Here is a 14237-nt window from a genome sequence, read left to right as displayed (position 1 = left end):
AAGGGGGCTGCATGGGTAGGCTCTGTGAGAAGAGAGCAGGGGCTGCCTCATGCCAAGCACAGGCAGGTTCCAGCTCCAAAAGGGACCCATCACTGGTCAAAGCTGAGCCAGTGAGTGATACTGCTTGTACATCTGTGATAACACATATAAGGAAGGATAAAAAAGAGCCATGAAGCAGTCATGTGAGGAGTCAAAACTGAGACACACTGCTCTGCAGACACCAAGGTCAGTGCAAAAGAAGGGTAGGAGGTACTCCAGGCACAGAACAGAAGTTTGCCTGCAGCCCAGGATGCTGTCTGTCTGTAGCCCATGGGACACCATGCAAAGCAGATTTCCACATGCAGCCCATGGAAGACAGGACAAAGCAAGATGTCAATATGATCTGAATGAAGTCAGAGCACATGGAGAAGAGCACTTCCAGAAACAGGCTGTCTGGTGGGAAATTCTGCCCAGTGTGGGTAACACACTGAAGTAATTTGTTCTTTTAAGACTACACTCCAAGGAAAAAACCCATGATGGAGCAGTTCTTGAATGGAAGACCAGGGGAAGACCACACTGGCACAGCTCCAGAAGGACTGCATCCCATGACAGGGACCTCACCCTGCAGCAGATGAAGAGAGTAGAGGAAGGAGCGACAAAGAGAAACCATTATGGACCAGGAGCTGAGTCTGGAAAGAAACTGAGTGGGAGAAAGGTGGTTTCCATTTGTTTTTATTTCTCACTATTCTACTTTATTATTAACTGGCAACAAATTATTCTTTAACAAATAGAATCTGTTTTGTCTCTGATTTGTTGAGCAACCTCCGTGTTCTTATCTCAAGGTTTTTGGGTGGTTTGTTTTCCCCCCAATATTTTCCTCTCCCTGTTCTGCTGTGGAAGGAGAATAAGAGTGGCCTTGTAGGAATCCAGCAACCAAAGTTAACACACCACAGAAGAGTAAGATTTTTGAACAAACTTGTGTTACATTACAGGACTCATTCATATTTTTTGTGAGGAAAATTATCCTGAGCTACTCCAAGGGTTTCTTAAGATTCCCACATCTGGCAAAATTACTCTTCCCACAGACTATCAAAATATATTCACCAAGATACACTAAAAAGTGCAGTGAAACATATGCTGGGAAAGTGTGAACAGATTCACTCTCAGCAAAATAAACACTACTACATTCTAACTGCTTGAGAAATAACCTCACATTACTTACCATCTTCATGCTTTAGAACTACTAAGGATTTTCCCCGGCATGAAAAGATTAAAAGAGACTTCCTAGAGTGCTGTAGGAAAATGACCTTCCACGGTAACAGCTACTTCATTTTGTTTTGTAATGTTATTCACTACTATGACTTGATAAAATCTATTCATTATTTTTACACTTTTCTATGTGGCACTTACTTCTGAATCTAAATACTAAAATATGCTAAGCAACATAACAGAAAAAATATTTCTATACTTTTATGTCTACATTTAATATTTACAATAACCTATAGAATTCAATTGTCACTTCATTCTTGAAGTGCTTCTTTTCTTTAAAGATCTTTGTGAAAAATCCAAGACTTGGAATCCAAAAGAAGTCATAGCCATGCTTCCCCAAGGCCTCTGACACAGTCCCCCAGAATACCCTTCTCTCCAAACTGGAAAGGTGCGGATCTGATGGGTGGATCATTCAATGGGCAGTGAGCTGGCTATCAGATCATACCCCCAGTGGTGGTCAATGGCTCAGTGTCCAGATCAGTGACGAGTGGTGTCCCCTGGAAGTCTGCACTGGGATCCACGCTCTTTAATAACCAAGCTGCATGGTATGGCCAACATATCTGAGCAATGGGCTGTCATTCACAGATACTTAGGCTTAAGCACCGGCCCAGGTGAATCTCATGAGGTTCAGCAAATCCAAGTGCAGGTCTTGCACATGGGGTCCTGGCAACTTGCGCTACCAACAGAAGGTGGGGGACATAAGGATTGAGCACAGCCCTGCTGTGAAGAACTCGGGGATACTGGTGGATGGGAAGCTTGACACGAGTCAGTCTTACGATCTCACAGTCCAGAAAGCCAACCATATCCTGGACTGCATCAAAAGAAGTGCACCTAGCAAGTCAAGGGAGCTGATCCTTATTCTGCACTGATGAGACCCTACCTAGAGTACTGTGTCCAGAATCACCTCCCTCAACCTGCTGCTCACAATTCTCTTGATGCAACCCAGGATATGACTGGCCTTCTGGGCTGCAAGCACACATTGTTCACTCATGTTGAATCTTTTATCAACCAACATCACTTCTTCAGGGCTGCTCTCAAGCCATTTTACACCCAACCTGTATCTGTGCTTGGGACTGCCCCAACCCAGTTGTGGGACACTGCACTTGACTTTGTTGGACTCCATTAGGTCAGCATGGGCCCATCTCTCAAGCCTGTCCAGGTCCATCTGGATAGCATCCTTGTCAACTGCACTGCTCAGCTTGGTGCTGTCTGCAAACTTGCTGAGGGTGCACTTAATCCCACTTGTCCATGTCACCTACAAGGATGCTACATAACACCAGTCCCAACACCGATCCTGAGGAACACCACTTATCACTGGTTTCCACTTGGACACTGAGCTACTGACTGCAACTCTGAATGTGACTATCCAAGTGAGTGGTCCCTCCATCACATCCATTTTTCTCCAATGTGTCTTCAGTATAGAAGAGACATAGATTTACTGGAAAAGGTCCAGAGGAAGGTCACAGAAGTGATCCAAGAGATGGAACACCTTTCCTATGAAGATAGGCTGAGAGAACTGGGCCTGTTCAAGCTGAAGAAGACAGAGCTCCTGTAAGACCTGACAGTGGCCTTTCAGTATCTAAAGGGGAGTCACAACTAAGAAGGGAACAGACTCTTCCCTGCCAACGGAGATATTTAGTGTCAGGCTGGACCAGACTATGAGCAACCCAGTCTAGATGTAGATACCCTTATTCATCACAAGGGAGTTGGACTAGAAGGCCTTCAAAGGTCTAACTCAAATAATTCTATAATTTCACCAGCCTATTCCACTGTATAGGGTTGAGACAACAAGTGCAGAACTGACATCTCACTGAATGCCATACAACTGGATGTAGCACAATAATACAGACCCCTCCATAGAGAATTTTTACCCTTAAGCAGATAATACTCTGACCTAACTTAGTGCCATCTGCAAACCTATTGAGGGTGCACTTGAGCCCCAGCACCAGCCTCACTGATATTAAACAATATCAGTCCCAGTACTGAGCCCTGGGGAACATCACCGACTGTGACCAGACATAAGTCGTAACTGTGACTTCTCCTTTTACTAATTTCTAGAAAGAAAACTTCAGATACTAAAGCTTTCTGTTCCTATTATGTGCTCATGTAATCTCAAATTATATGCAAAAACTGAAAGCAATACTTGATACATCAGCAGACTTTTAATGCAACAACCTTTTCTTAAACACAAATGCACAGGAAGATTCAAAGTCTCAAAATTTTGATTAGATTCATTTCTTAGTAACTGATTCCATAATTCACAGAGCTGACAGTCCTACTGAGTTTTCATTATCAATTTCAGGGAACTGCAGTTTGAAGTTACAGTGCTAATTAGTAACGTGCTTCAAAAATATATTCAATATATGCATACACATTTCATTTATAAGTAGCAAAAGATTTATAGTACTTCTTTATCTAACAGTTTCAATTTTGAGTGAATCACACAATTTAGTTCTGTATCAGTTTCATTTTGAATAGTACGGTTTCAATCTATTAGATATTTCTCTGAGCTGAAAATAAATGTTTGAGAAAAACAGATTAAATATTTCAAGGATTTGTACAAGTGGTTTTGCTAACCTCGTACTGTCAGCTTGCTATATAACTGTGAGTTCATTTCCTTGTCTCTCTTGTAACGTCGATATTCATCAACAGCTTCCCGTGCCACTGTGACCGTCAAAACAAATCCCTGTTAGAGATATAAAGATACAACTCAGAATTAACAAAGGTCTAGAACAGAACCACAAGCAGGAGTACTACTCTAATTAAGAAAGTAAAAACTCTAAGTTCATGTTATTTACCAATATGTCACAAATACTGACAAAGAAAAAGGCTTTTTTTTTTCCCCTGAAAAATTAGGTATCTAAATATTTCTGCTGAATTTTTCACAGGATGGTGCCACTGCAGCTCCTAGAAATAGAGTTCTACATGCAGTAAAGAATACAAGACCGCACTGGGATAAACAAGTAGGAGTTTCTTCTCTCCCTCCCTTTTCTGTTTCTTCTCAGACACAGTTTCTTGAACTCCAGTACTTAGTCTTTCTCCGTGAGTGAAAGAGGTGTATCATTTTCCAACAGTAAAGGGATCTTACTCTCAATACTCATTACTCTCATGCAAGTAAGATCAATAAAAAAGGTTTAGATATTCACAAATCCTCCAACAGATAAGTCAAGTCTTTAGACTACTTCTGTAGCTTAAGAAATCCACCAATACTCCCCCTCTTTACAGGAAGCTTTAAACCATCAGACTACTTGCAGCTTGCCAGTCTTCCCCCTACCCTCTCAGTATCAAGACGTAGAGATTTCCTAAAACAATCTTGATTACAATTTTTCCTTGCAATAGCAAGGCTGTTTCCCCATTCCAGCCCAACATCCCAAGGCCCAATCTGTTGCAAGCTTGAATTACACACTTCTTGTTCGTTCGTGTTTGCACTAGCTGCACTAATCAAATTATAACTAGGTGGAAGAAACTGCCTTCGTAGAACATATTCCTACTCGCACCTGGGGCACAGCCAAATCTCCTAGGCATGCTAATATTATTGAAACCCAATTTCCAGATCTCAATTTAGCTCTTTAAACAGAAAGTTCAGACAGTCTTGCCTCAGAATTCCATTTTCAACCTTGGAAAATATGAAGTACAAAACTGGTCAACTACCCTCTGAGTGGTCAGTGGTGCGATAGGACTGACACGCTGCTCTACTTGTGAAAGCGTTCTCTTGTCTGTGTTCAATTTCCTCACACACTTGAATGACAAAGCAAAGGAAAACTAAGTTATTGCTACTCTCCTGATTATTGAGCTTTTCTCAGCAATTTCTACCAAAAAGGAGTACTACTAGCACAAGCTGTGATCATGTTGCTTGATGGGAAAACTGGAAATGATATTCAAAATATCCTTCAAGAAGACCTACCAGTCTATACAGAACTGACCATTTATGTTATTAACAGATGATCTGCATTATGAAGTTTGGGGGAACTGCTTACTCTTTGACAGAGATGAGATGTCATACCAAGTGATTTTTTTATTTTCTATTTTCCTTACCATCCCACTAACAGATCTCTGCTTAGCATTTCACAATGAAGAGATCAACTTCCAGACAAGGTTAACTTCTCTCTTGTCTTACTGGGTCAGCAAGAAAGACCTTCGTAAATACTCCCTTACGACCTCCTACTGTTGAACAACAGTCTTCCTGTCTTTGAATTGTTGGTTTTTTTTTTGTTGCAGCAAAAGTTGTCTTGGAGATTCTTCGCACCTCTGTGTCCAGACAACCTCTCCTTGATCAGTACTTAAATGGACACATGTTGCAACAATTTAAACAATGAAATCAATCCAGAATATTTACTACATTGACTTGTTCAGAATGACCTTTACTCAAGCAGTCAGAATGTCATTGTTCTCCGATACCTCTGAGAAGCAGCACCATAAAAAACTACTTCTTTTTAAAATGAATTTGGAAAACAAAGAATTTATTTATCCTGATTTGTTTTTAAAGGGGGGGGGGGGGGGGGGGAAAGGGTGTCTTGGGAAGATGAATAAGAATTAATGGTCCTGATACAAATAAAACGAGAACTACAAATCACAGTAATATAGCTGGCAGACCATTAAAAGGGTCTCTCCAAACCTCAAGATAACCAAGTCAGAGGCAACCAACTTGAAGTTTCCCAAGAAAATACTACAGAGTGCTCAATAACAGAAAGACATATTGAAAAGAAACCAGTGCAACTGGAAGTGCAATCGATCAGGAAAAACATGCTTAATGAGTAACTTATTTCCAAGACACCTTTTCCTTCTGCTTTGTCCACAGCTTAAAAAATAAAAGATCTTCATCAATTTTTATGAAAAAAATATCATGACCAAAGTAGACAGAAGGAAAGCAAAAAATGTATGCTTTCAATTGTGCTATAGCCATAAGAAAAGTCAACACAAAAAAGAACTGCACCTTCCAAATGAGGTTCTCTATTAGCTACAGTTCTGAGGTTTGCTGCTTTGAGATTTGTTTTGTTTGTTTTTTTCTAATCTCTCAGGTCACCAACTGCTAGAAAGAAGCACTACACATTCAGACTGGTCACTTAACAAAACGCATTATCAAACAACTCCACCTGCAGTACCCACTGCAGTGTGACTTACGCATTTTCTTTGTTCCATATTTATTCAGTGAAGCTTATCTGATGCAAATTTATGAGATTTTTTTATACATTAGCTTTTCACTTGAAGTTTAAAATGTAGTTAATAGCATTTTTCTGTTTACCAGAGGAGCCCAGTATGTATACAGGTAGCCTATTTTCAATGCTGGTACAAACTGTGAGCAGGACACGACGAGAAAATAGAGATTCAGGAAAAACTTGAACTGTTCATACAAAACCTAAAATGGAAAAAAGAACATAAAACAGATAAATGCCATGATTTTTATATGCACATAAATACTACATGTAGTATATAGAAAATCACCTGATCATGACAGTGGATATTGCCATGCAAACATAGCACTGTAATAGTGCATATAGTATTCAGGATATTATATAGTGTGTTGTACATATAATACTATCATTTTATTATTAGGTAGCTATTTTTGTTGAGAAGATTTCTTTTTATCTCAACGACTTTTCAATCTGATAAAGCAATTTCCTGGATTTTTTATATTTTGAAAACTGAACTATATGACCTTACAGATCTTTAAAAACGTTTAACATCTGTCAAGATCACAGTGCAAAAAATTTATTACTGAATTTAAAATAAATGTGCAATAATTCACATCCACTACATTTGTGATGACAAGCAAGATAAGTTTCTGAATTTTTCCCCCCTACAGTGGCAGTACAAAAGCAGACTCCACATGCTTCATTAGTAGGTGAGGATAACATGGTATCTCTGGCAGAATAACCAGAAGAGGCTACTGGACTGGAAATGCTACTGTAAAATTGAGACTGCACCACCTGAAACAGCGAGTAATCAACTGTTTCAAAGTTAAAGCATTCAAAACAGTTCAAACGCCACATTTGAAGAGCGTGCAATACAATGACTTCTGTATGAAAATCAAAGTTGCTTCACAGATATATATTGCTTTCATCATCAGTATTATCAGTTAATTATGTAAAAAACTAAGCCCTAGGTGAAATAAATGCCCAAGAGAGTTAATTTTAAGGTTCCTGTCCATCAAGCACAAAGTACCAGCACCTTAACAGTCAGCACCTTGCAAGACTGATACATTGCTACTGTTCTGTTAAAAGACTACCTAAGCAACCTCAAACCAGAAGAGGAGATTTCAAGATTGGAAGTGATAAATACATAAAGGCAAAAAGTCAAATTTGACTTTGTAAGGAACATTGGAGCATTCTTCCAAAATGAAACTAATTCAACACGAACTTCTACCTCATGACAATAGTGATACAGCTCATCATTTCTTGCCTTATTTTTTTTCTTGCTGTTTACAAAGACTTGATCTATTTGGTCAAAGCAGAAGTCCACAGAATACTCTGGGAGCTTTGGGCCTCCAAGCACATCCATCCTACAGATTGGGTTGAGATCTGCAGGCAGAGGTTGAACAGCACTTTCCTACAAACTCTTTGAAAAAAATAGTAGATCATTGACAGCTTCTTCAATACAAACTTAAACACTTCAGTCTCGTTAAGGAAACTTGAAGTCTCCAGTTACATAAAGCCAATAATAAAAAAATAGATTACTGCTTTGAAGTTCATAAGAGGAATGATGAACTGTGGACCACTTCAGGTATTGTAAGAATTTATACAGAATTCCTGAACAGGTGTCAAGACTAAGATGAAATAGTAAACAAACAGCACATACTAATAGAAGCAGGCTGTTTTGGTTTTGTTTCTTTTTTTGTTTGTTTCTTTTTTTTCTTTTAATAAATACAAGGAAATTAGACCTAAATTTGAAAACATCGTAACTCTTTCACCTAGTAATATCCTGTTAATCTGAAGTTACCTTAAGCCTGTACTTTGATATAAAAATCACTGAAAACTAGCTGTTGTCAGTTGCAGTGTTAAAAACACACTTCTAAGCAGAAGGCAGATTTCATATGATGAAGACTTCAACTAGGGTAACTCATTCAGGCCAACATTCAGCTACATCTATGGATTTGGAACCAATACAACTGTGCTGTCCACAAATTACTTGCAGTGGAACAGAACAAAAACAGCTACAGCGTACCTCCAATCAATGAAGACTGTTGATTTATGTCCAGAATTAAAATTCAAAAGCCTTTTATTTTCACCTAGTGTTGAACTTCACACTTAGGATTCCACTTTGTTACTACTGAATTTCAAATAATACTGAATGTATGTGATTTTGTCTACACAGCTAAATCAAGATTATCCAAAGAGGTGAAAAACAAATCCCTCTCAACAGAGAATTGCAAGAAATGGCTGATCCTTACAGGAAACATGAATCTAGTTTAGGATTTGTAATATGCACTGAAGACTTCTAGTCACAATAATCAATGGCTTATTATATGCTTAATGAATTTTGTGACCTTTAGGAAAGCATATGCACCTCAACCAATTTCTCTGAATTTAATAATTTAAACTTGAGAAGAAAACATTTACCTGGTTCGATAGAGATGAGAATATTTAATCTGCCTACGGAAAGCGGCATTTTATTTATTTGGCAGGAGATCAGTCTTAATTACAAAGCCATTTGTCTCTTTTTTAATAAAGAAATGCATTAGAAAGCATCTGCCAGTCACCAAAGGAACAGAATCAATACTCATACATCTGCATGATCACGGAAATAAAAAATTTAAGACAAAGAATGTTTGCAAAAAATGGATGCATTCTACAATTGAATGCAACAGGTCACAGAATGCTTGGAAAGTACCAGTAAAATATGGAATGTTGCCACACGTTTTTAGGTTTCATGTGCTGATGCTTCAACAGCTTTCTTCCCTAGTGCTGTATTTCATTATAGTAACTAATTTTTTGAGAGTGTGAACAAATGTTTCACCTTCATGTAAGCAACTAACTTGTGTAAGTAAGCAACTTACACACTGGAAACAAACAAACAACAAAGAAGCCAACTGTTAAGGCACCGTATAGCTTCTTCCAAAAAAGAAGGCAAAAAGCAACAAATCCACGTTCACTCCATGACAGAAGTACTGTCTGAAGGATTACAATCAAAACCAAGACTTCATTATTCTTAAGATATAAGAACTGCAATCAATAAGATTGTATTAATCAATTAGATTAATCAATTAATCAATTAATCAATAAGAACTACAACTCTGAAAAGTACTGGTCTGCTAACCAAGGCTTGCTTATTTTCATATCAATAGATTTTTTCTGATGAGACGTTCTGTAGTTCAGAGTGCATCATTTATTATGCTTTCAAAGGCAGTGAGTACAGTAAAGTACTTGTATGAGCACACTGATGTTCAACTGGTTGTATCTCTAGTTCATGCTCTCTGGTATTTTCAGATCATTCAGGAGTGATTCTGTTTCTAGAAGGGGATTCTAAATTTCTAATTATTTACAGAAAAGTGCATGGAAATGCATCTCAAAGCAGTAATGCTTCACTGAATTCCAACCACTCAAATCATGCAAACATTTCTCATGTAAATATGCCTTTGAAAATACAACACTTAAGAAAATGTAGCCTTGCTTTCACTCACAGCTGTGCTTAAAGACATCAAGATAAATGTCAAAAAAGTGAAGAATCTGGGCACACAAAATTATCTTTTTGCAGAACAGACAAAAATACTACAGAACATACAGTCAGCCCAATATCAGAAAACCAGCACCTTACCCCAGGTATAAAGGTAAAGATGTTGTATTTTTGATTCTTAATGGCATTTTTAGGGTATTTTTCTTCACACTTTTCAGGGCACCCAAGCCACACCGTGCGAGCCTTCAGCTCTTTCTTTCTTCGGCAGATGTTTATGAGCCAATCAGAACAACTGAAAAGAAAAACAATTTTTGATTTTAAAACTATGAATTAGATGTACGTGATCTTTGTTTTCCAAACATGGAATCCTAAAGACAAATACATAAGAAAAACAGGGTATTTTTTCCCCCCTCCATATCTACATTGACAAGCAAGATGTTTATTTCTAATATTTATTTACACTGAAGTCTTTATGCTGACACAAACAAATACACTGTTTTTAATCTGTGCATCTGTACATATATACACACATTTTAAATAAATATATATCTAAAACACGAAACATGTATGTGATTATAAATATCAAGTATAAAATAAATACTAGAGCAACCAAGTGGAAGGTGTCCCTACAGGGAAGCGGAAGGACAAAGGACATTAGATATCCTTTACAGTCCCTTCCAACTCAAACCATTCTATGATTCAAAAAAAATATGGATAAATAAGAAATATATTTTAATATAGATATAAAAAACATTTTCACATTCTTTACAGGAAAGTCCAGTAAGATTTTGTGAAGTTAAACACACCTCACCCCTAACAAAAACTGAACAAATTGCTTTCTATGTCCATGAAGAAAATAATGATGGGCTTCAATTGTGGCAAATAAATCAATGCTGGGAGGAAGCAGAGGCAGGGGACAGACAGAGGAGGATTCCTCCTAATGGCTAGGGCGGAATGAAATGCTGAAGGAAGCTGGAATTGCTGCTACTGAAGCTGTCAGACTTTGCTGGAGCTGAAATATATGGTTGGTGCAATTTATACTGTGCAGGCAAGGAATTAACTGGATGGCCACTAAGATCCCTTCTTAAACTTCTTCCACAACGTCAGTGACACAGAATGCACAAATAAGCACTGAAGAAAGACTGATTACATCACTACACAATACCACATCCTACATAAAATGCCATCTGTATTATCACAGGTCTACTTACTAAGCAATTTTGCCAAAGAAGAAATGCAATTCAAAGTTCTACAATTTTCTTATAGAAAACTAGACTACGCCAAAGTGAAATCATTCAAAGCAACTATGTTTTAGAAAAGCCACCACACAGTACTCACAAGGTGATATTTGAGAACTTCAGCTCTGAATGCTGGATTCCTAGCATTTCCTCCTTAAAGCTTTCACTATGGGAGAGACACCAGTTTGATTTTATTCTGTGCATTTCAGCTTTGTTACAATATACACCCATTCTGAATTTTTTCCCATTGATTTTAAATAGTGACAGTTACCCTTCTTTGAAAACTTTAACAGCATTAGTTGAACATTCCAGATGCGGTCATGCTTTTTAATAGCATTCAAAAAACCAAAGCTACCTTGATTATGACAAAAGTCTTTCCACTAACATGAGCAGCATTGCCTTCTACACATCACAGTTCCACAGACAGCTTAATGGCTGTGAACCCATCCTGCTAAAATGGCTAGTACCGCCTTCCTTCAGTAATAAAGTTGTGCATTCCTGCCCCTTACCCTGAGCAGACACAAGTCTTTATACGACTGTGTGGGTAAATTCAGACCAAACTGATCCACTTGTAAACTCATAGGGAACAGAAAGAGGATCTGTTTTCAGACACATTCATCCCTCATTAGAACTGTGAGCACAGCTGCAAGGACTCAGGCTGCATCTACACTTGTAGCATAAAGTGAACCAACCAAAAGACAGAACATCTCAGATCTAAACTTGGTAAAACTGCTCTGCTATTAAAGCTTTATACTCGTTAGTTTTCAGGGCAGGGGATGGAGAGGAGGATGCAAACACAAAGTTTATCACTCAACTGTACAGCTGATACAGACTTGCAGCAAAAGATGATTTTCTCAAAGAAAGCAAACAAAAGCATGATGCCCGTCTGCCTGCCTACAAGCCTCAAGACAAATCTACTGACAGCTTTTGAAGTCTTGTATTTTTTAAATCAGCCTTTGGATCTGAACTGTAAAAAGCCCAAACATTTCATTAAATGTAATGCCTTTTGTAGAATTTCCACATTAGGCAGCAGATGCCAAAAAGTACAGACAAAAGAATGAAAAACAACTGTGACACCTTTCAAAGAAAGGCCTGGCACAAAGCTAACAATGTCAAAATCCACACACAAGAAAATCTTGGATGAAACTGACTCATGCCCAGATCAATACTGTAATGGTTCAGATGAGTTTTACTAACTTAAGAGTCAAAATCATCTGGTATTTCTAATTTACAGTCTCGTCAGTAATCATTGCTATATCACAGGGAGATTGAGAGAAGGATGTTGGCCTCAAATCCAAACTGATTTACATTAATCCAAACTTTAAGGAACAATGAAGTCTAATTGGTATTTTTGAAACCCAAATTATCTATCAAAACCCAACACACACTTAATCTGTTCTCTAATATTCTATAATATGGAAACGATTCTTGTGCAAGAAAATTGACCCTTTAGTGGGATTTTTTGTTCCACCTTCTGTGAAAGAAACATCAGGAGACGAATTGGAGTAACATTCTCTGAACTTCAAAAACCATAAAATCAATGCAAGGTAGAGCACCACCAAGATGCTTCAGATTTTCCTGAAATCTTTAATGAAAACACCTTACCCCATGGACTCAGTGATTATAATAAAAGAGTAACACATCTTTATTGATTTAAACATTTATTTCAAATGCATTTGTCTAGGAAATTCAAAAAATGCATTGAAGGCTTTTTCTTTAAAAAACAGTAGCTGTAAGATGTGATGTCTCCATCAATATCATGTTGTATGTATGAACAGGTGTACTAATAAATACAAACTCTAAAGTGCTATATGGCTTTTTTTTTTATTTGAAGGAATTACCACAGCTGTCTCATACATTACTGATGCTATCCTCAAAAACATGCAGTAATTGTTAAATAAGAACCCTTAACTTGTTGTAAATACAGAGCATCCCACCAAGTCAAAAGCTAAAGCGAGTCTCAACTGACTCTGTAGTTCCAATAATAAGGACTTCTTTTTCCCCTTTTTAATTACTTTTATCCTACAAGCTTAACTGCCAGCATCTTTCACAAAACAGCATTTTCATCATAATGGAAAGATAATATAAAAGCTCTACATTGTCTGCAAGGGTCAGCTTTTCCTTATTAGGTTTTAAGTAGCAGAAACTAGTTCTGCAAAGAAAACATACTGTAATTATTGTACTCAACAGGTAGCTTCAGTAATCGGGCCAAAAGCAACACAGTGGTCATGTCACTCTTTAAAGATCAGCATTTTCCCATGCTTCTGCATAACAAATGCGTCGCAGATTAATTGAAAGTGTACAGGCCATCTTAGAGCCCAAATTAATCCGAGCATTTGATATCCCCTTCACTTCATATGGAAATGCCATTCAATGGCACCATTTTCATAGGGACAAAGTGTTTTTTGATAACAAGTGGAATGTAAATCTCATGAGAAAGAAATCAATCCAGCCCAAAGAACTCCAGAGTATTGATCTACGTGCATTATAATTTCACATGCTTGAAGAGAATTCGTAAGTTAAAGGGGAAATGATTACAGCCACAAAACCACTGCTATATATCACAAAGTTTTCTTTTACCTATGCTATGAAAGCAAGAAATACACAGTTTCTGAATTTATATCAGTTGCCTTCAATTTGCTCAAAATCAGTGGCAACATTTGATGTACTTATATTTGGTGAGGTGTTGTGATTGCTGATTTTTTTCCTCCTTCTCAATTGTAAAAACTTCGAAAGACACAGATTTGCAAATAAAATCCACAGTATTCAGTTCTGGCCAACAACAGCCTATTGTCTGCACAGAAGCTAGAAGCTGAATAAAGGATGTTTACAAAATCAATTTTAATGAACACTCAACTTTGACAAACCTGCCATATTTGCTCCTGCCAAGAAGGTGAAACTTTCTCAATTAAGCAATAACCATCAGATGGTTTTTTAATAAGTAAATCTACGGAATATAAAATTGTTACGCTGTAAAATTAAGAGTTTCCACTCCTAAAAAATGAACAGCATCCCAATAATGCAAGACAAAAAAAAAAAATTAGTGGGTTTGTTTGCCAAGCTCCAGACAAATGCGTGCTATTTGGTCTTCTTTCTAACATAGCTTTGAAAAATTTACAATATAATTTAAGGTACAAAACA

At 37.6% G+C, this 14237-nt stretch overlaps 1 protein-coding gene across 3 annotated transcripts in view; it reads right to left on the bottom strand.

The window, feature by feature from the left end:
- Positions 1-14237, bottom strand: part of ATP9B (ATPase phospholipid transporting 9B (putative)) — a 158286-nt gene that overhangs the window by 128860 nt on the left and 15189 nt on the right. For all 3 annotated transcript variants that reach the window (XM_048939056.1, XM_048939057.1, XM_048939059.1), the window contains exons 3-5: positions 10000-10150; positions 6491-6604; positions 3826-3934 (exon numbers count right to left, since the gene is read on the bottom strand). In XM_048939056.1, coding sequence (XP_048795013.1) covers positions 3826-3934; positions 6491-6604; positions 10000-10150 — 374 coding nt within the window. The remainder of the gene's footprint in view (positions 1-3825; positions 3935-6490; positions 6605-9999; positions 10151-14237) is intronic.

Source organism: Lagopus muta, chromosome 3 (assembly GCF_023343835.1).
Source record: "Lagopus muta isolate bLagMut1 chromosome 3, bLagMut1 primary, whole genome shotgun sequence".
Lineage (NCBI taxonomy): Eukaryota > Metazoa > Chordata > Aves > Galliformes > Phasianidae > Lagopus > Lagopus muta.
The sequence above is the reverse complement of the archived record's forward strand: the minus strand, read 5'-3'. Positions and strand labels throughout refer to the sequence as shown.